Genomic DNA, 21,040 nt, shown 5'->3' with positions numbered 1-21,040 from the left:
AAACGCACACAAAACCGCAATATCATATAGCTGTTAGTAAATATTTCGCATACATTTACTAAGAATTCACTGATGGTGATTAACATATAGTTTGAAAACATCATATTCTTGAACAATTTTCGCCGAAAAAAAACCACACTATTTAACTACAAAACCCGTAGCGACCCTCCTACACAATTTCAAGAATACATTTTACATCGGCAAATATAAAAAAAAACTTATATGTTCATCTCACATAATTCATCATTCAAACTTTTAACATAGAAATATCTTTAAAAAATATGACTGGCAATTGATATATCCCTACTCTGACCTTTTAATGGAATAAGAATAAATTTAAACATGTGCTCATTTGTTTAGGAATATATTGTAGTGAAAGTTTTAATATATACACTAATCTCATAATTATAATTTGACAGGTCAGGGATCTAAACAACCAGTTGTTTAGTTAACTAAACTCATTTCAATCCCAATAGAAACATTCAAATATGTAGGGTAAAAAACATAACCAAAGAACCTAGTAGTCGTCTACCCGATGGTGATCTCATTTAACTGATTTTAGTTTCGAATTGATTAGAAAACACAAATAAAAATGTGCTGCGGTACAACAAAATTCTCAAGTAGCAAACAGTGTCAGTCTTACAGATGCGGTCAAATATGTTTTCTTACCAGAACAGAACAAGGAAATAATTATTTCAGAGAAAGACCCAAGGATCAGTCTTCAATCAAATGAATGACCCCGTATTGTGTAATAAGAAAGTTTATTCAATTTTGGGGCAACGAATCATAATTTGATAGTCCATGTGTAATAAAATTAATGAAAATAATCGGCGGCATAAGAGGAGTTTAGTATTCATTTTACAACACTTGAAAATAATTTACCACAGAAACAGTGTTGTGTGTGTGTGTGTGGGGGGGGGGGGTGTGATGTTCTCAATGGTAAGACAAACATGATCGACAGGGATAACCGCAAACCCTGTTAACAACAGATTTCCCGCAGTACATATTTCAAGCTAGTGAGGTTTAAAAATAGATTCTATCGATAAACTACCATAAGTTGGTTGAGTATTGGCGGTAAAAATCAAAGCACAGAAGGCGCTGAATTTGTTTGGGTCTCAGAATGTCAGAAAGGTGCAGGTTGTGAGATTATAAACCAATTTGTTTGTATAGTGTCACCGATGCTTTTCCCAATGTTATAACTAAAGTAAATTGGCTATAAGACTATTTGCAACACTCATTCAATTCAATGTTTATTTGGCTTAAAAACCCTTGGTATGAGTTCCATTAACTGGGATTTGAACTCCATACCTCTCGCTTCCAAAATGTTGCATAACTAGCAGTTTTTATTATCATTCAATGCCGACCTAGAATATTTCAATAAGGAACCGTCAGATGATCTTATAATAAATAGCCGTCATACTTGCTGGTATGTCATTTAATATTGGCAGTTTAGGTTCTTCAAAATGTGCATGATTAACAGTCCGAATGTAGACCTCAATGAAAAGTTCTGGAATATTAACAAAATGATAAGTCCACCATATTAACCATACATATAAATGTAAGGATAAATGGCGCAATGGACAGATCTTCTCATTTTGGTAATAATTGAAATTACAGCACATTTTAGGCAAAAAGAAACTGTAAGTCTGAAACATTCTGTCATAGCCTCCCGTTCAGTACATTCAGTGCTTTGATTTTGGTCCTGTTATCATCTTTAAACATGGCAATTAACACGTTTTTAAACCTGAACGCTAATAATTACGAACGTAATAGATAGAATGAAATATAAATAAATTATATAATTAAGATAGAAACCGTTCCTATCAGTTGGTGATATTTGCAAGATTACATTTTTTTAGACTTTAAAATTAACTTTTCGTTTAACATCGAAAGTACAAGTTAGTTAAAATCAAAATAATCTTTGTAAGCGTTATTGAAGCAGAGTGTCTAAGTTTTATTAGTGTCATGTTCAAGGAATGTATAAGTTTAAGCAGCTAAGTTTCAGAGATAGTAAAATTACCGTGTTGAGAGTTAACGGTGTTAATAAAACAATATAGTTAAGCTTCACATATTTGATACTGCCTCATTCTCTGTTTACAGAATATATTTCTACACTAGTAAAATGAATGTTTCATTAAATTGCAATGATCAAGGTTTTGGATTCTGGCTAGTTGGCGGTTCCGAGGACGGTACTCAGGTAGTCATTTAAATTGTTTGTCTTGACTTTTTTGTTTATTTGTTGTTTTTTTTATGAATGAATGGTATTTGACGCATTGGGATTTGTACATTCTATATATAGTACATAAGCACCATTGTATTTTACGTTTACATGTAAAAAGCAAATATGATGTACAAGATTATGTAATATATTACATTTGTCTATAATTGAGTACTAAGAACGTTATCATCTGTTAACAAAAAACGTCGGCGCAGTTTTTGTTAAGATATAGTTGTTCAGTTTGTGTTCGTATTGACACTGTTTAAAGACGATGTACCCGTCTAAAAAATTCTGATGAATTTACAACCAGTCTGAGGGCCATCCTGGTAGTTTTGTCTATCACCTATTTTGATTAATAATTTTATATTGTTCCTAATATTATAGCAAACATATTATTTTCTATTGATTAGTTATTAACTTATAAGGAAATGTTAACATTCAATTTATCTTTGCTTATGAAATGAAATCAAGCCAAATGATCGGATTTAATGAAATTTGGTATATTCGCCATTATTCTTTTGTGGCGCATGATGATGATTTACAAAAGTTTAAAATTCATAACGAGTCTGCGTTGGTAAGGGCAATATTCTATATTATACCCATAGACCGCAATTTATAGCAATAATGTACTCATGGTTCGATTTATAAGTTTGAGCATGGGCTAGACTATAGCCTGGTGAGTATAATTGATAATAATAATAATAATAATAATAATAATAATAATAATAATAATAATAATAATAACATAATAATAATTATAATAATAATAATAATTATAATAATAATATTATTGGTGATATTTGCAAGATTACATTTTTTCAGACTTTAAAATTAACTTAGATTCGTTTAACATCGAAAATACAAGTTAGTCAAAATCAAAATAATCTTTGTAAGCGTTATTGAATTATTATAAATAGGATACCATGGAAATAAGTGCGCTACCATATAAACTGCAATATATAGTAATATTTTACTATATGTAATTTAATCATGGTTGAATTGATAAACTTTGCATATTGGTTAGAGCATAGCCTGGTGAGCATACTCGAACTTAAATACACTGTCTTACTGTTTAGTTAATTTTATGTTTAAAAACTATGCTTTTTGGATGGCGCGAACCACTGGCATTTCCGTAAGTCCTGCGCGTTACCACTGCGCCACGGAGCCATAATTATGTAAATGGAGTGGTTTTGTTTTTACTATATAGAGGATATTTGTTTGTTTTGCATGTTTTGCGTAGCCACGAGTGAAAATATAAAAGTTGGTGTTCATGAATGAAATATATTTCAATCTTATATGTAAAACAAATAAAGTTTCTTTTTATTTCATGCTTTTTAAGTGATTTAAACTATTTTTTACTGATTTTGCCGCCTAACGCATTTTCCTTTGTGACGTCATCATATCATGACGTCACATTATCAATTTTGAAATATAGTTCTGTTAATTTTCTCCAATTTTGTTACATTTTTAACATGATGTATGGTGACATCGATTTTCTTTTCCAAAAGAAGCAAAATTTACGTATGACGGCATTTATTTCTGAATGATATTCCATTTAGTTATGATTTTCTTTTCATCCGCATTTAGATATAGTCCGGCTACAGTGAAAATTATATTTTATAAATTTCACTAGTGGTTTATCAGAATATAATCATCTGATATATTACCTTATTTCATGCTTTCCAGTGTTTTATTGTGGCATGAAAATTACCATATTTCACTCGTGGCTACCGCCACTCATGAAATATTTATTTTCATACCACTCGATGAAAATAAACCATGTATTTATAGAAAAAACTTGAATATACTCTATGTATTTTCATGTGGATATATTTATTTTTTTTTAGAGTTATTGCCCTTGACTTAGTAAACATTTGCAATTTTTAACTTGTGTCGCACGTAACTCAAATCTTTGTTATTTTAAAATGTGTAATGTTTATATATAAAGAAAAAAATCACTTTGAGAATTTTCTAATTTAAAAAGCCGGGCTGCTGGGCCTCTAGGCCGCCAACTTCACGCCGCCAGGCCGCTGAGCCGCTAGGCCGCTAACTTCACACATCTCAGATATTGTCACAATGCGTAACTTAGATTATAGTATCTTATATTCTATCCTCATCCATTTTGGTTTAGTGTACACATGTTGCCAAAATGTTGTCATGATTATTGTTTTATTATTACAATACTGAAACATATTGTATTTTATTGTATTTTATTACATGCTTTACTTTGGAAAGTGAAATTATTTTTGATAATTTTCACAGTGAAGTTATAAAATATATTTTTCACTGTAGCATGCGGATGATAGAGGATATTCAAGTTTTGTCTATAAATACATAATTTATTTTCATCGAGTGGTATGAAAATAAATATTTCATGAGTAGCGGTAGCCACGAGTGAAATATGGTAATTTTCATGCCACAAGATGAAAATAAATCATGTTTTTATAAAAAAAACTTGAATTTTCTGTTTATTATATATATACATTTTTCTCTTTTTGACATTAAAATTTGAAAGACTTTCCCTTAAATGTTGTGTACTGGCAGAATTTAAAAGAAAGTAGTCCGGCAAGACACCAGTGAAAATACGGAAAATATGTTTCACTGCAGTGAAAAATAAATTTTTACAGTGAAAATACTGAAAATGAAAATACGCATTTTATTTCATTAATATTTCTCAATATTTCATTTGTAAATAGAATCTAGATCTATATAATAAAAAAAATATTTCACATCTAAATGAAATCATCGATCGAGAGGAATAAATTCCGTCGTATGTAAAAGTTGATTCTTTAGAAGTAGCAAATGAATATCAGCATGACATCGTGTTAATAATGTAGCAAAATACGAAAACTTCTACAGAACTATATATATTACAACATTGTTACTGTGACGTCATACTGCGATGATGTCATGAAGAAGAACATATGACATTACGCGGCAAAATCAGTCAAACTTTACTTGTCTTAAAAAAAATTTTAATGTCGAAAAAGCTTGAAATAAAGAGAAAATTTATTTTGTTTTGTATTAAGATTGAAATATATTTCACTTGTGATCATCAACTATTATATTATATTATACATGCATTATATTATACTTATTGCATTGTATTTGTATCATTATTAGTATAATTTATTATGTTAGTGTTCATCCGTGCTATTCTAGAACAGAAATTAGAAACTTCGACGGAGAGGATGTTTCTGATTTCTGTAGAACAGCTACATTATTTGGCCTCATTAATATTCACTTTATTACGTCACTACCAGTACGCTTTATTAATCGGTTCCTTGAATGGGGGGGGTAAATTTGACGCATGATTTACGTCTTTTTGCGCGCGAAGACGCTTGTACCCTTGGGGCGATATTTTCGGAAAACATTTTTAATGAGTTGGATAATTGTTACCTGATATGATTAATACAGTTTGATTGGTTGGACAACGGATATTCAGTACCTAATATCTTATATGATTTAGAATCTACACATGTATACACTAAATGTCACGAGGTTACGAAATATATATTCTCCAAAAACATTATCTACTTTCACTTTATGTCTACCGAAAAAAATGAGTTACAAATTAATTAAGACCTTTTTCTACATTCGAATTAAAAAATATTAATTGACATTTTGTATTGTTTTTAGCTCGACTATTCGATAAGAATAAGTAGAGCTATAGTAGTCACCCGAGCGTCGGCGTCAAAATCCTTCCCGATCAGGAAGTTTATTGGCCTATTTTACGTAGTTCAGGAAAAATGACCTGTGCATAATAGTTTTTCAACCCACTTCAATATGAATATCAGATTTTAAGTGCAGTAAAGATACATCTAAAATCCTATCGAGTCATTTCTTTTAAAATGTCTACAATTAAAATAATCTGAAAGTGAATTTGAGTGAAGTTTTACGATTTTACTAAGAAGTAGCTGCTTCCCGTTTTGGAAACACTGTTTCCTGGTCAGGCATCTAGCATAATATTCATCATTAAATGTTTCCCGTTTGGGAAGTTTTATACTTTCTGTTTGCGTTCTATTCTGGAATTTGTTCGTGTTGATTGCGATTGCTTCGGACAACACCAACAAATACAGATATCTGTACAACAAATCAACATGTGAGTCATGACGTGAATGTTTTGAATGTCTTGTAGTCTGTAGACCAGCACTTCTTGGTCTAAGAAGTGCTACTAATGTATTTCCGACTGTTTTCATGTTTGCACTATTCTTAGTTTTCTTTAGGCTGCTAGGCTGCCATGCTGATAGGCAGCCAACTTCAGGCTGCTAGGCTGTCAACTTCACGAACATGCGTTTCCATTTGATGACAAATAAAGTTGGACAATAAATATGTTTATTTGACTGAACTTGACTAATAATTTGGTTATTACCCTTAGGTCACGGTTGGCTTCATAGAGCCTGGAGGTTCGGCTGCACTAGATGGTCGGTTGCAAACAGGCGATGAGATTATATTTTGCAACAATGAATGCGTAATTAACGCTTCACACAAGCAAGTGGCTCACATAATAAGATGTGCGGGGCGCAGGTCCGGTCATGTTTCCTTGACTGTGAGGAGAAGAAACAGTTTTTATAAAGGTAATCCGATTATGAAGGCAGGTTGTATTCGGCAAAGTTCAGTTTTCTTCACTACCATTTTTTGATTTTGCTTGCAATGCTATATAACTGACATTTACAAAAGGCTTTATAAAAGCCCTGTGTATAGAAAGCTTTGGAAAATAAGCTTGATTTAATTGATGATATATCGCAAATGTTATAGAGCGGGTGTGGGTATTACCGAACGTGCGTGTATTTCCGAACACAATTTTTTTTCCACCATAACCTTCTTAATGTTCTTTCTTATTAAGGCAGTGACATCAGAAACATGATGTCACTTCCTTTCCTGACATATCCTGTAATATTGCCAACGTGATAACTTGACAAAGCAAGAGATTTTCAAGACTAAAATACTACTACGCTTGTCAAGTAATGTACTCCGTTACAAATATTTAATTTTAGATTACTTGACGTCATAAGGTTAATCTGGTCACGTGATTTTGATAAGTCACATGTTTCTTTGTTATTTGTGAAACTAATACATGTACTGTGATATGGAAAATAACTCAATATGTCACTTAGATATTTATTTACTGAGTTATTTGCATGTTCGGAATTACAAGCAGTTAAATTTTGTCATGTGTGTATTACCGAACGCTATGCTTACACTGATTAATATAGATAAATACAGAATCCCTAAAGAAAGCCCAACACGACAAAATTGAAAATGTTGCAGGCTCGGTTTGATTGAGCCTGTTCATGGACGGTACTGGAAAGTGCAAGTTACCGTCCACGCCCCCTAGCACCGGCTTAAGCAGAATTCAACATTTAAACATGAAATAGTAAAATTTTTGAATTTAGAAACATCCGCAGATGTGTTTCATACGGCGGTTATCATGGAACCTTCAATGTGACACTTCCGTGCCCATTCCAAAATGAAAAGCGGCGTATGGTCCCCAAGTAATATAAAGCGTGTGCCTAAACGAGAAAACAATGGGCGGAACTAAATAAAATGGAATTTTGAAAGGGGATCAGAGGTTATGAAGCCTGCATATCACAGATAAGACGTCAAAAGACAAATTTAAAAAGCACACAGTTATCATTATTATAGCGTTATAAATTTATCTAAAATACAAAATAAATAATTTCATACATCTAAATAAATAAAATAAATTAATTTTAAGCAATTATCAATCAATTGATTAATAATAAATAAATAAATAAATTGTAATTAATTAATTAATTAATTAATGCTTTCATTCAATCCAATCAAAAAGATATATAGAAAAGATAAATAAATGAATAAGTAAATATAAAAATAGAATACAAATGAATAGATAAACAAATAATAGCTCTAGAGAGAAGAAAAAATGATCAGTACAGACATAGACAATTTCTTTTTTAATGAACTGAGCAGGGAGAAAAACCGCAAAAACGAGAAACGTAATTGAAGCAGAATTAAAATGCTTGACCATGTAGCTGATTAGATCGTTTAAACTCTGTTTGTTGAAACCCAAGCATCAAAAAAGGATGGGATTCCATAGTCCACCCTCACAATACTGTCCCGGTCAATAAAGTTGGCCAGTTCTAACTAAAAGTCTGAGGATAGAACGTATGTAGAATTGGTCATGCACATCATGTCTCAATTATCGGCTATGGGAGGCCGCAAGACTAGAGCTTGCACACACTTGAAACTACTTGGAAAATACTTTATGGTGAAAGTCCCTGAACAGCTTTCGTGAAAACAAATCTAGCAGATCTTGGCTGGAGGGTTACTTTCGCCGCAACCCTGAACTGAACTCTTTCGTACAACCATTCAGCTTGGAAAAGAGAAAGGGAGAGAGAGAGAGAGAGAGAGATCGATCGATTGTTTTCCCGAGAAAAGGTTAAAAAGAATTAAAAGATTGTTTTCTGAGTTCAAACACTACCTTAGGGAGGAGTTAAAAGATACAGATTTACGTAGATTTCACATTACCTGAGTATCTGACAAGTACCTCTTTTGAGTAAAATATTGTTTAAATAAAAATTATTTAATATTTACACATTTTGAACACGTAATATACATGTTATCTATGTCCTCTGGTAATACATTGTTCAATAGTGAAACTTGCGAAACATTAATGCTTACATCAATAGTGAATGATTTGTTTTTAATTTATCTATTTTTCAGGTGAAGATTAACGTTTTTTTTTTAAAAGTTGGCAGTGTTTCCGGAAATACAGCGCATGTGTGTTCGGTATTACACGCATATGGTCGGTAATAGAAAGCAGTCAGGTCTAATATATGAAATGTCATAACTCTTTAGATAATGTGCGTAGATAAGTGTTTCTTGCATGTAAATGTAAAGGAAAACTCATATTCGTCAAATGTCAATTGAAAATCGTGATTACTGCGTGTATTACCGAATACTACTTATTTCACCTTAAGTGTTCGGTAATACCCACACCCGCTCTAGACCACTCTAAATTAAATATTACGTTCCACGGCAGTTTAAAAACTATTCACATGTCGAGTGCGTACATGTTTAATGTAGAACGTCTATACATCGAAATTCAACGTGTTGCATTTTTCGATGTGTCGTTGTTTTTTCTAAGGTCCAAACATATCTCCCTATTCATAAACATTTGTTTTACTATATATATTTTATTAATTGAATGCATCGTTCATTTGACACAAAAAGTTAAACGGGGTGTAAAACATGCATATGAGACATGTCAACATAGAAATTAGTATTAGTTATATAGGCCCATGACGGGATTTACGATGGCATATATCACGTCTGTTGTTAATGTTAGTATGATGAAGGTGTGGGTCGAAACGTTAATAAATGTTAACAAAATTTATGTATTTAAACTGTCGATGACGAAAAGCCTTCCGCATTATTACTGAATTAATACACTTGTTACTATATATAGTAACAAAATCGCCAATGATTTCGACTGATTATGAGTGTCACGTGACCTATTATGCGTTTGCGGCCCGGGAACCCGCTGAACATGTGCACGTGCACAAACTGAAACAATGACGTCATATTTTACGTCATCAAACAGTTGACTGTAAAAGTGAAAGTAGGTTTTTTATTTTTATTACCAGCAAGCTTCTAAAACAGGGCTACCGCTATCATAAAGTACGGAAATATTTTACTAAATTTTACAATCGTAACTTTGATTTAATTTCTAAATTCAATAGTGATTTAAAAACTCTTCTGCGACAAGGGATTAGCCAGCCTGGTTTTTTTATGGGCGAGTGTGAAATTTACAAACTTCGTAAGATTTTTGGGGTCAAATGGTAATTTTTCTGCTGTTTTTACAAAAATATTAAACGTTTTTTAAAAAGGGGTTTACCCTACTATTTTAAGACATACTGCATTTTTTAGTGTTAAACCCTTTTTACATTTGGGAAAGTTTTACGCCCCTTTTTTTAGCACTGACGCCCAAGGGGGAGACTCTATGGGATATTTCGTAAAGCCCTTTTTGGGACTAATTGTTTTAAAATGTTGCTTCTCCCTGCTTCGTGGGGCCCCCTTGTAGGGTGTTTTTCTAGTTTTTTTTTTTTTAAACATTGAGTACTTTTTTATGGTCTTTTGGGTTTACTTTTTTTTTCATATCATTTTAGTTTTTTCTTTTTTAACCCTTTTTGTAACCAGACAACTTTAAAATTTTCACTTGGGGGGGTTTCATTTTTTTTTTACACTGTTCGTTTATAGGAAATGGTGGGGCAAAGCGATTTTGGTGCACCTTTAACCTTTAAACCCCCCACCCCTAACCGCGGCCAGTGAGGCAATCACGCAGTGAGGCAAAATTTTCGAAAATTACCGATGGGTACGGGTAGGTTATAAATTTGGGTTGGTTTAATTTATATAACAAAATACGACCCTTTTCATTGCTTAAAACTTTTGTCCCTTTTGGAGATACTGAAGGTAATTTTGGACTCTTTTTTTCCTTTTTTAAGATTTTTTGAGCGGGTTAAAAATAAAACCCTTAAAAAAAATCAGTAAAAGTCTTTTTCTGTTCAAAATATCTAAAATTTTTAAGTAAATCAGGCCTTCCTTTTCGAATAGACTTCACCTTTGGGGGTCACGCGCCAAATATCACCCCTGAGTCTTTTTTTGAAAGTTTCAGACCTCTTTGTCCGGTCAAAGAAAAAAGCTCCCGTTGTAGCAGATACATATTATAAATGCGCCGCGATGGCAGAAATCCAAAACGGGGCTAATTTTGACAAAAAAATAAAATTCAATTTTTTATCTTCCTTTTTTTTGCGCCTTTTTAGTGGGAAAATTGAGACGTTAAACATCATTTCTAATTTTTTTCTCAGAAAAAAAAAGTTTTTAAACCCCATTCCCCATGAGCATTTTAAAAAAGGGCTTTTTTCATTAAAGGTCTCCCGTTACAAGTTCAATTGCTAAAAAAATAAAAAAACGCTTCAATACAACAAACTCACAAATTGACGGACCATTCCCGTAACAACTTTTAGTCGAATTTCCAATAGCAAAGGGACATCTAAAAAATTACCAAAAATCACTATTTTCGTTGTTTTTTTAATAAAAATTTTGTTTAAAAAGAGCCCATTTTCTAAAAGGATTGAGAAGATAAAAGGGTTTTCAGCTTTGTTACACGTTACCTTATGATCGACCTGGGGCCATTTTTTAGCCTCCCACAAGTCCAAAAGTTTTCTTGGCGATGAGGGGGACTCAGCCCCCCTTCAAAACCCCCCCCCCCAAAAACAGAAGGGGGGCAATCCCCCTTCTGGCGAACCCCCCTGATGTATCTTTTGGATGGGGGTGGGGGGGGCGCCGAAAAAGTGGTCAATTTTTTAAACAACATTTATTAAACAAAAACAAGTGTTGTGGGCCTAAAAAGGCATTTTTTTCACCATTTGAAAAGCAAAAAAGGAAGGGGGGGGGGGGTGAAAAAGGCGTAGAAAGGCGTATAAAATCTGGTAATGGTTAACAGAAAATGATGAAAAAAAACGAAAATTACCCAAAAACGTGCGTTTCCATGTGAAAACATGGGCCTCACATATAATTTTTTGAAGAAAAAATTGCCTGTTTTGTTAGATTTTTTTGATTTTTTTTCATTAATGCATACCGCATTATCGAAAAAAACGCTTATTAACAACATCAGACAATACAAAAATTTATGATTTAGTACCACAAATTTTACATAAATAGAGAAATAACATGAAAAAAATTCATTTTTCATATTTATGCATGTGTGCTTGATCTTTTTGTCTGTCAGTTACATGCATAAATACTGTAGTTTAAATTTTGCGGCACTCCCTTTTTTAAACATAACGCCAATTTTATATTACACAAATAAATTTTTGTAATGGATATTTATTTTCACAAACATTATTTTTCAGGGGGTAATAAGTTTACGCTTTATGAAAAAAAAAGGTAAATTTTCTTAAAACGCCAATTAAAATTATTTTTTTAAATTTTTTTTCATTTTTTGTTTAACCTGGGCAATTATAAAGATAACTTTTATTTCATACACAAAATAAAAAAAATCCTGTATTTATAAGGAAAAAAAACTAGAATTTTTTGATTTGTTAATTCTTTTTCTCTTTTTTTGACCTTTCAATTCATATGAACAGATCAAACACACAATGCATGAATATAGAAAAATTGAAGTTTTTCATGTTCATTGTCTGCTATTATAGTGAAATTTTGTCGTACTAAATCATCACTTTTGTATTTGTAACTGCAATGTTTGCTAAAAACTTTTATCGATGCACTAATAACTTTTCTTATCTTTTGAGAAAATATTAGAAATGAATTTTAACGTCTCAATTCCGACTAAAAGGACGCAAAGAAAAGATGAATTGAATAAAAGATTGAAACTTGATTTCGTGTCAGAATGTTAGCCACGTTCATGGTATTTCTGCCATCGACGCCAGCATTTATAATATGTATCTCCTACAACGGCAAGCATTTTTTCTTCGACCGGACAAGATTGAGCGTCTGTAAAACTTTCCAAGAAAAGACTCACGGGGTAGATATTTTGGCTTGCGTGACCCAATGGATGAACGCTATATTTATAACAGGAAATCCCGCCATTTACTTAAAAATTGAGATATTTTAACAGAAAAAAAGACATTTTTGCGGGTTTTCCAAGGGTTTTCCTTTTTCCCCAAAAACAAAACAAAACGATCCAAATACCTTTCAGATCTCCATTTAAAGGGCAATAGTTTTTTAAACAATGAATGGGGCCCTATTTTGGGAAAAAAACCCAAACCCAAATTTTAAACCACCGACAACGGGAATTTTAAATCCCATCACTGCAGTGACTCCATCACGCCGCCGGTAATACGGTTGCTCCCCCCTCATTATTATGCTGCTGACCGTTCCCAAGGCGGCGCCCCACTGTGTTCCTCAGATGTAGTCTATGTTTTTCATACTGTTTTGGTGACACTTTTTTTTGGTCCCTTGTTTTCCCCGTCTACGGTAATATCTTTCCCCCGGGCCCATTTTTTTTTTATTACCCCCCCCCCCCCCCTCCCCCGCTCCTCCCCTTCCCCTTTTGGGGCCCTTTTTTATTTTTTTTAATTCCAATCAGTTTAAAATTTTTTATCATTTTAAAGATTTAAACCCGTCCGCTCTTCCGTTTTTTTTTTGGGGGGCCGCCTGGGCTCCTTGCCATTGGGGTTTTTGTTTCTGGGGATATGGGGTTGCGTTTTATTGAACGCCGCCCTTTTCTTGTTGGTCTTTTTTTATCATATTTTAAGCACGAATCGCGATTTTTTAACAAAAAAGATTTTTCAAAAACCCGTTTTTTTAATTTCATTTCAAAGAAAAAAAGAAAAAAAAAATTTAAAAAAAAAGAAATAAAACCCCTTTTAATTTTACATAAACTCAGAGGACAACAAATCAGTTTTAAACCCCAAAAATCAAAAACCTTAAAAAATTTAAACATCACTGTACTTAAAATTTCGAAGCATCACTGCTAAAATTCACGAATTTCGAAGCATCACTGCTAACTTCACAAATTTCGAAGCATCAAAATGAAAAAAAAAAAAATACGGAATATTATGTTGTAGTAGCTTTCTGAGGCTTTGTATTTTGCTACGAGCGCGGTGGAAAATTGAATCTTGGGGAACCGAAGGTCGAGCGAGATATAATTTTCCAACGATGCGAGTAGAAAAATACATATCTCAGAAAGCATCAACATACTTTTTCCTTTATTAATACCTTCGATTTTAAAAATAAAATTTTTAAAAAAAAATTTAACTACGAAAACAATTTTTTAAAAGGCCCCCCAAAAATTTTTTTCCCCAAATGCAACGATACAAACTAAGATCGGAACCAACGTCAAAAAAAAACCGGGGAAATTCAAAAAGGACCGTATTTTTCACTTTAAAAAATACGGGAAAATTTCTATCCGTAAAGCGTATTTGCCTTCAATATTTTGCGTGTATTTTAGGGAGAAAATTTTATGGGTTAAAAATTAAAAAAAAAAAATTTTAAAAAAATTTTTTTAAAAAAAAAAGAATCAGATCCTAAAATAAGCCCTTTGGAAGGGTCAAAGTATGTGCAATATACCACTTTTTCATTTTTACACCAAACTAAACCCTTGGGGCAAGGGGGCTTTTAGGGAAACCAAAAATTTCCAACCAAAAAATTAAAAAAAAATTTTCAATTTTTTAAAAAAGTAAAGATCAAAGACGCGGTTTTTTAAATAAGACTGGATTTTTTTCAAAATATGTACTTCCGTTTCATTTGAGGGTTTTTTTATTTTTTTTTACAAACCCCTTTTGTTTCTTTAGGCTGCCAGGCCTGTTTAGGCTGCTAATTCCACAAATTTCAAAGGGGTTAAAATGAAAAAAAAGAAGTTTTAAAGTTAAATCTTAAAAAAAAAAAAAGATCGCGAAACTAAACTAAGGACTTTGGGAAGGTCTAAGTAGGGCCCCTTTCATTTCAGGGTTTTAATTTTTTACACCCAAAAGAAACCCAACCCTTTTAACCAAAAATTCGAAGCGAAAATTTAAAAAAAATAGCCGAAAAATACACACAAAAAATAAATCAAAAAATTTTTAAAAAAACTGGGGAAAAGTCATAAAGTGCCGAAAGGTTTGTTGAGCGTTTCACACATAATACACAACGTGTAATGTAAACCCAGCCGCGGGTTTACAAAACCCTATTTATTTTAATTTGATTCTACATAGAGGTAAAATCCCAGGGGGAATTTTAGGCGGGGTTTTATCAGCTAGTGGCAAATTTTTTTGGGCTGCCCCAATAGCCACTAAATAATTACACCCGGGCCTTTTTCCAAAAGAATAACACAAGTGGGTTTAAAAATTTCATAAGTAAAAATCCCTAAATAAAACATTTTCCATGAACAAAACACAAAAAAGGGCCTTTCTAAACCAAAGTTCAAACAATAAATTTTAAAAGGAAAACATTCTAAGAAAAAATTTTACATTGTTTAAATTTTAATGTTTTCTCTAGCAGTTTGAATGAAGCTTTAATTCCCTTTTTAAATTTTTAAAGAAAATTTTTCCCTAAAAACATGTCTTTAAAAATTTTTTATTTTAAGGGTTTAGTCTGTATGGTCATTTTTGTTTTCTTGGAAAAATTTTGTCTGACATTTTATCTCTGATAAAAGAAGGGAAAACCCTGAGTAAATATCCCTTTTCTCAAAATTTGTCATTGTGTCTTGATTTTAATTTTAAAATTTGTTTTTCCTTTTTTGTAATGTCTGCTATCTCTTTAGTTACGGGACAAGCAGGGGAAGAGAGATTTTAAACCCCAAGCAGGGGGTTTTTTGGACAAAACCTTTTTTAACTAGGTTTTACAAAAGGGGGACCATAAAGGGGGCTTACACAAATACACAAACCAATACCGGACAAAAACAAAACGAAAAATTTAGATTTTACATTTCATGTCGGCCTTTCCCATGCATTCCCCATTTTTCAGAGCCAAATTTTAGAATAGGTCCCCAAAAACTGTAAATTAATTTTTACTTTTTTTTTAATTTTTAACCCTCGATATTATTAAAGTGGTGAACAGCTTTTTAAGGGCACGAGCCCGGCTTTGCGGGTGCAATATTTTTTTGACTGCGAAATAAACTAATTTACCAAAGGGGTTTTTTTCTTCAATTTTTAAGGGTTATTTGAAAGTCATAAATTCGAATATTGTTTTTTAAATTTTTTGGGTGGGTGTTGATTGTTAACCCAACTCCCCCAATATTTAAAATTTTGCATCCAACAGGTTTTCTCCCTTTTAACCCCGGGAAAAAACGGCACACCCCGAAACAACCCGGGCCGAAAGACCTTTACGGCCCCCTTTTTAAAAAATAAAGGTTTTTAAAGACGCTTTTTCCGAGAAAAATTTTTTAAACCGGTACAAAAAAAAAATGCGTTAATAAGAATATTATTTTTCAAAAATTTCTTTTCCCCGAAATAATTGACATGTTTATAGCAAAAAAAAAAAAAAATTTTCAAACCCGGCTGTTGGTACGACGGGAAATTTTCTACCCTCTCAGGTAACTTTTTAGGGGAAAAACTGGGCAAAGCCTCGTTACCGCTGAAAAACATTTAAAACCCTGAGATGGGATTTTCCCGGGTCTGTACCGCACCCGGGTGTAAGATTTAAAGATCTTTTATCATAGACTGAAATTTCCCCCCCGGGGTATTAGCATAAAGTAATATCATCAAAAATTTTTTGTAGGGGACGTCTTTTCCCATGTACAAAAAAGCCTCCCACCCTTACTCCCGGGCACCCCCAAAAAAATCCCTAATTAGGGGCATCCGGGGATAAAATTTTTGCTGCGGGTCACATTTTACCCCGCAGCACTAAGGTTTCCCTACTAACCACCCGGGATGTGCTCCGGATCACCCGGGCAGGGGCCCAGGTAAAAAGCTGGTTCATCCCGGTGTTTCCCCCGGGTCTTTCCCCGGATGACGCCAGAAGACCCCCCGGTTTGCCCCAGGCAGAGCCCCGGCCCAAATTCCAGGCAGACCCCCGGCAGACCCCCGGGAAACGATCCAGGCAGAGCCCCGGAGAACCCCCGGTGGATTGAAAACCCCCCCGAAAATAAAAAAAATTAAGTTTTGGAAAAACCAAAAAAAAAATTTTTTCCAAAAAAATTTTCATAGTTTTCGAAAAACCTTACCAAAACGGAAGAAGGGAAAGGGGAAAGGGGTTTTTAATACAAAAAAGTCCCAATCATCGCAAATTGTCTTTATTTTTTTTTAAAATTTGATCCGGGTTTTTCCCGGGGCTTACCGGGGATAAAACCGGGTTAGCTCTGCCTTTATCCCCGGGGCTCTGCCGGTAGTTCCCGGGGGGGCTCTCCGGCAATATCGGGGCTCTAACCGTGCTCTACCGGGCTATATCAAAACCCCGGTCTTTCCCCGGGTTTTTCCCGGGCGGGACTCGGTGTTTTTCCCGGGTATAACCCCGGTCTTTCCCCGGCCAAAAATTTAAGGATAACCCCGGCAAAGCAATCCTTTCCCGGGGTTCTTTCCCGGACCCCCCCGGTGAAAAATATTTTTTTTCCACCGGGGGTCAAAATCCCGGGGATTTTCCCTGGATAAAACCCGACACCCAGGACGTTCCCGGGCGGGGTTACGGAAGAAACCCCCTTTTTCCTGGATCACCCCGACGTTTTCCCGGGGGCTCTGGGGGGGCTCTCCCGGGGGATGTAAGTGAGGACGTAGCTTAAAGACAAGGGCAACTCAGGTCCCCTTTTTTCCCCCTTTTTGGAACCCCGAATTGTTTTTTTGTAAAGCAAAATCTTTATTTGCTGAAACTTGACATTTACAGTTCCAGTCTTTTCTTGGTTCTTAAATTTAAGAGATACAAATGATTTTTGAATATTATCTAACCCGGTATTTTTATTTATTGGTTTTGGTGGAAGAACCTGCGGATGCTAAGTCTTGTTCTGTAAAATTAAATATCTAGGTCAGCGTGCGGTTATTTAAACATACTGAGAAATATTAAATAAACGTGAAAACTTGACTCAAAATTTATTTAAGTGTTAGTTTAGAGGTATGTCGGATGGTCAAAATTGTTTAATAACTCCCATGTAGAGAGAGAGAGAGAGCTTTGACTCCTTGGCAAAAAGATTCTTTACTTACATTTATACCATTTTGGAAAAAAAGATCTGTTGTAAGTGATTCTTTTGCAAATGTTGTAAGAAAGCATGTTCTGATCATCATATGGTTAACGATTAAAGCGACTCCATTGACGTTCAAAATTATAAGAACATAAAATTTGAATTATCGTACATAAATGAGCTCGGACACTTTAAACTGAAATATAATTATGCAAAGATAGTCAAGAAGTGTACTTCGAAATAAATTGAAAATCGTATTTTTATGCTTTTCTCAGCTCGATTTGTGTGTGAAAAGCGTTTAAACGCTTTTCATTTTTGATCATATTTTTACAAATTAAATAATTATTCTGGAATAACGAAGTGCGCGAACGATCTGAAATTTTTGCACAAAGATTATTGGTCTAAACCTACATTAGATGGTACATTTACCTGGATTTTTTTTTCAGTTCCATCATTTCACAAAAACGTGGAGTCCCTTTAACACATTGATATCTATGACATTTTAAAAAACATACACACACGGCGATTGCGTACATTCTGTATTTTTTTTACTTTATTATAGGCTGTCATTCGGATTATTTAACTTTAACCAGGAGAAACAAAGAAAGCAAAGAGGGTACACAGTCAGCGAAACAACAACAGCAGCAGATTACTGAACCAGGTAAGTTACATACTGGTTGCTTGTGTGTTGTTGTAGTTTTTAATATTTCATGAGAGTTGTTCTACTTAAATACAATTAATAATCCTTAACCATTAAATTTTGCTCGTTCTTTTACGGTTTGGTATGAATAATTAAAATATAAATCTCCTGTAAATGGACTATAATATAAGTCTTAAGAACAGGGCAAACAGATGTCTGTTTAGTAATTCGTTCTTGGCTTATGTTCATTAAATATGCATACTTCTTTCTTTATTTTTCCTGATTAAAAACTAAAGTAATGTTATAAACGGGATCTAAACATGAAAATGACGTCAACACAAGTGCAGTCAAAGTAGCAATAAGTTGTTAGTTGTAGAAATAACATATGTCAATTAGGAATTGATATAACAGTTATTACTGATATAATTAATCCGAATATGAGCAATAACATCAATTTGACCGCTGCTTTTAATTAAATTAGTAACAAGAAGTATTTTTAAAAAGATACTCGGCCGAAGTCAAACTTGTTAACTTGCATAGTACACTTAACGAAACTTATAAGTACTCCGACCAATTTTTTATTATATTGTGTTAGAATTACTATAACTAGTCTAAGTCGATACTGTATAAACTTTAATCATAGTATCATCATTTTATAAAAGTAAATGCATTTTACAATAACTCAAACTTAACAGAAAATCAGTAACTGAGATCACCATTGTAATAAAAATCAAATACATGTATTTTGAAAACCGGAGTTTTCCTACAAGTTTGAAATCGGAGTACTTATAAGTTTCGTTAAGTGTATAAGCTACCACTAACTGCAAACAAAACATTTTTTTTGTCCTCAATATTTTCATTTCAGTTAATTTCTACCTTAACTTTTTCCAATAATTGTCATCTTAGATTTAAACAATTTTACTTACGTAATTTAATTTTGATAAAAATGAAATTTGAATAGGAATTAATAAAACATTTGGTAGATACAGTAATTCCACGGAGAATTTTCGTTTCAATCGTCTTAAGCCCGGGTCGAACAGACTCTCGGTAGAAGAGAATATAATGACTAGAAAAAAAACCATCCACCAAAAAAGCAATCTGTCAAATTTCATTTTATATATTTATTGAAATGCTATTAGAAACATCTATAGAAAATAGCATTATTATATTGTGTTTTTATATTTATTCTGACTAGTATCTCTTCCAACACTCTTCTAACCATCGAGAAATCGTTCAGTCTGAAACAACTCTTCCTTTAACAGATGCTGTGCTAAAGGATAAATCGAACAGACTGTTAGTGTTAAAATGACCAGTGAAAATTATGCCTATATTCATTTCTTTACTGTTAATTTTACCGGAAGTCAATGTGAAATCACACGGTCTACGGCAAAAAAAACAACATCCAAAACGTCTTCATTAACTGTTTATTCTGCAAGTGGTACATGAACATATATTTACAATGTTAACAATCCAATTAACTGTTAAAGTTAAAAAGTCATTTAAAATGATGTTATTTATAAATTACCATGTTATATAAGAAAGAACCTATTGGCTGTGCAGTGTCTTTTTACAGTAAAAATATCTTTCAGATGCAGCTGCAAAAGATGATATGGTTCTACCACATATGAATGAAAAGTCAAATTTTAAACCAGTGAATCTATTCAACATATAATGGAGATATTGATAGAAGTGTTCTCTAAAGTAATATTTTCCGGTTTCGAATGAATAAGCAACCCTTGCAAATTATCGAATTTGTTAATTAATTACTTAACTTGACTGGAACTGTGTGTTTTTGTGAAACATTTCTGACATGGCTTTATTTAAATCACTTCTAGTGGTGTTCCGAAAGAATATCATGAGATCATGGGAAACATGTTATGACATCTTATTGAAATACATGTATATAACATATCTGATACAATAAAAAGGCAAAATGAAATGTATCGTATGTACCCTCTTTGCCATCGTTACTTTAAACAAGTTAAAAAGTCCCATACAGTAAATGAAAAAAAAACAAAAACGGAATCATACCATAAGTCTTACATCTTATTTTATATTGCACTTTACACATGCATGTATGTTGGAAATTCGCTTTTATCAATTTTTTTTTTATTCATAATTAAGTTCATTCATATTATACAATACTAAAGAAAGGATATGAAAGATGTAACGTTTCTTGTGGAAATATAAAAAAAAAGTTTTAGATATCTACCGCTTAATTAAATGTTTGAAAAAGACAATTCCACTGTAAGTGATATATTTACCCCATTTTACTATTTTTATGCCACCGTAGATACTACCTTTGTTTTTGCTAAGAATATTTCTAGTGCCATAAATCATATATATATCTTTTAGCATTGAAAATAGACGTATAACAATCTATAACGCTATGAATAGACTTGCTTCATATGCGTTTAGGTTCTAGAAGCTGCACTTGTAGAAATTTTCATTGTGACATGCAGAACAGGGATATTTTTCAATTTTATATATGACTCTTATGCAGAGGCAGGAAGTTTTTAACTGACAGGAAGTGACCTAAAAACGGTATTATAAATACAGAAAATACAGAACAATGGCTGTTAGCCGGTAT

The 21,040-nt window shown here is 33.1% G+C and overlaps 1 protein-coding gene across 1 annotated transcript; it reads left to right on the top strand.

Moving 5' to 3' along the window:
• The first annotated feature begins 1,617 nt into the window (after positions 1-1,617).
• Positions 1,618-20,611, top strand: LOC132754472 (membrane-associated guanylate kinase, WW and PDZ domain-containing protein 2-like). The gene is made up of 4 exons (XM_060745101.1): positions 1,618-2,197; positions 6,597-6,795; positions 18,373-18,471; positions 20,040-20,611. Exons 1-4 carry the CDS (start codon positions 2,123-2,125, stop codon positions 20,120-20,122), a joined length of 456 nt encoding a protein of 151 aa, XP_060601084.1. The 5' UTR covers positions 1,618-2,122; the 3' UTR covers positions 20,123-20,611.
• The last annotated feature ends 429 nt before the right edge of the window (positions 20,612-21,040 follow it).

Source organism: Ruditapes philippinarum, unplaced genomic scaffold (genome assembly GCF_026571515.1).
Source record: "Ruditapes philippinarum isolate M1 unplaced genomic scaffold, ASM2657151v2 ctg1733_1_1_1_1, whole genome shotgun sequence".
Taxonomy (NCBI): domain Eukaryota; kingdom Metazoa; phylum Mollusca; class Bivalvia; order Venerida; family Veneridae; genus Ruditapes; species Ruditapes philippinarum.
Note: the sequence above shows the minus strand (reverse complement) of the source record. Positions and strands in the feature narration are given on the sequence as shown.

Coding starts and splice junctions, on each gene's coding strand:
- LOC132754472 (XM_060745101.1), top strand. CDS start 2,123: ATGAATGTTTCATTAAATTGCAATGATCAAGGTTTTGGATTCTGGCTA. Junction 2,198..6,596: donor GTTCCGAGGACGGTACTCAG/GTAGTCATTTAA, acceptor TATTACCCTTAG/GTCACGGTTGGCTTCATAGA. Junction 18,472..20,039: donor GCAGCAGATTACTGAACCAG/GTAAGTTACATA, acceptor AATATCTTTCAG/ATGCAGCTGCAAAAGATGAT.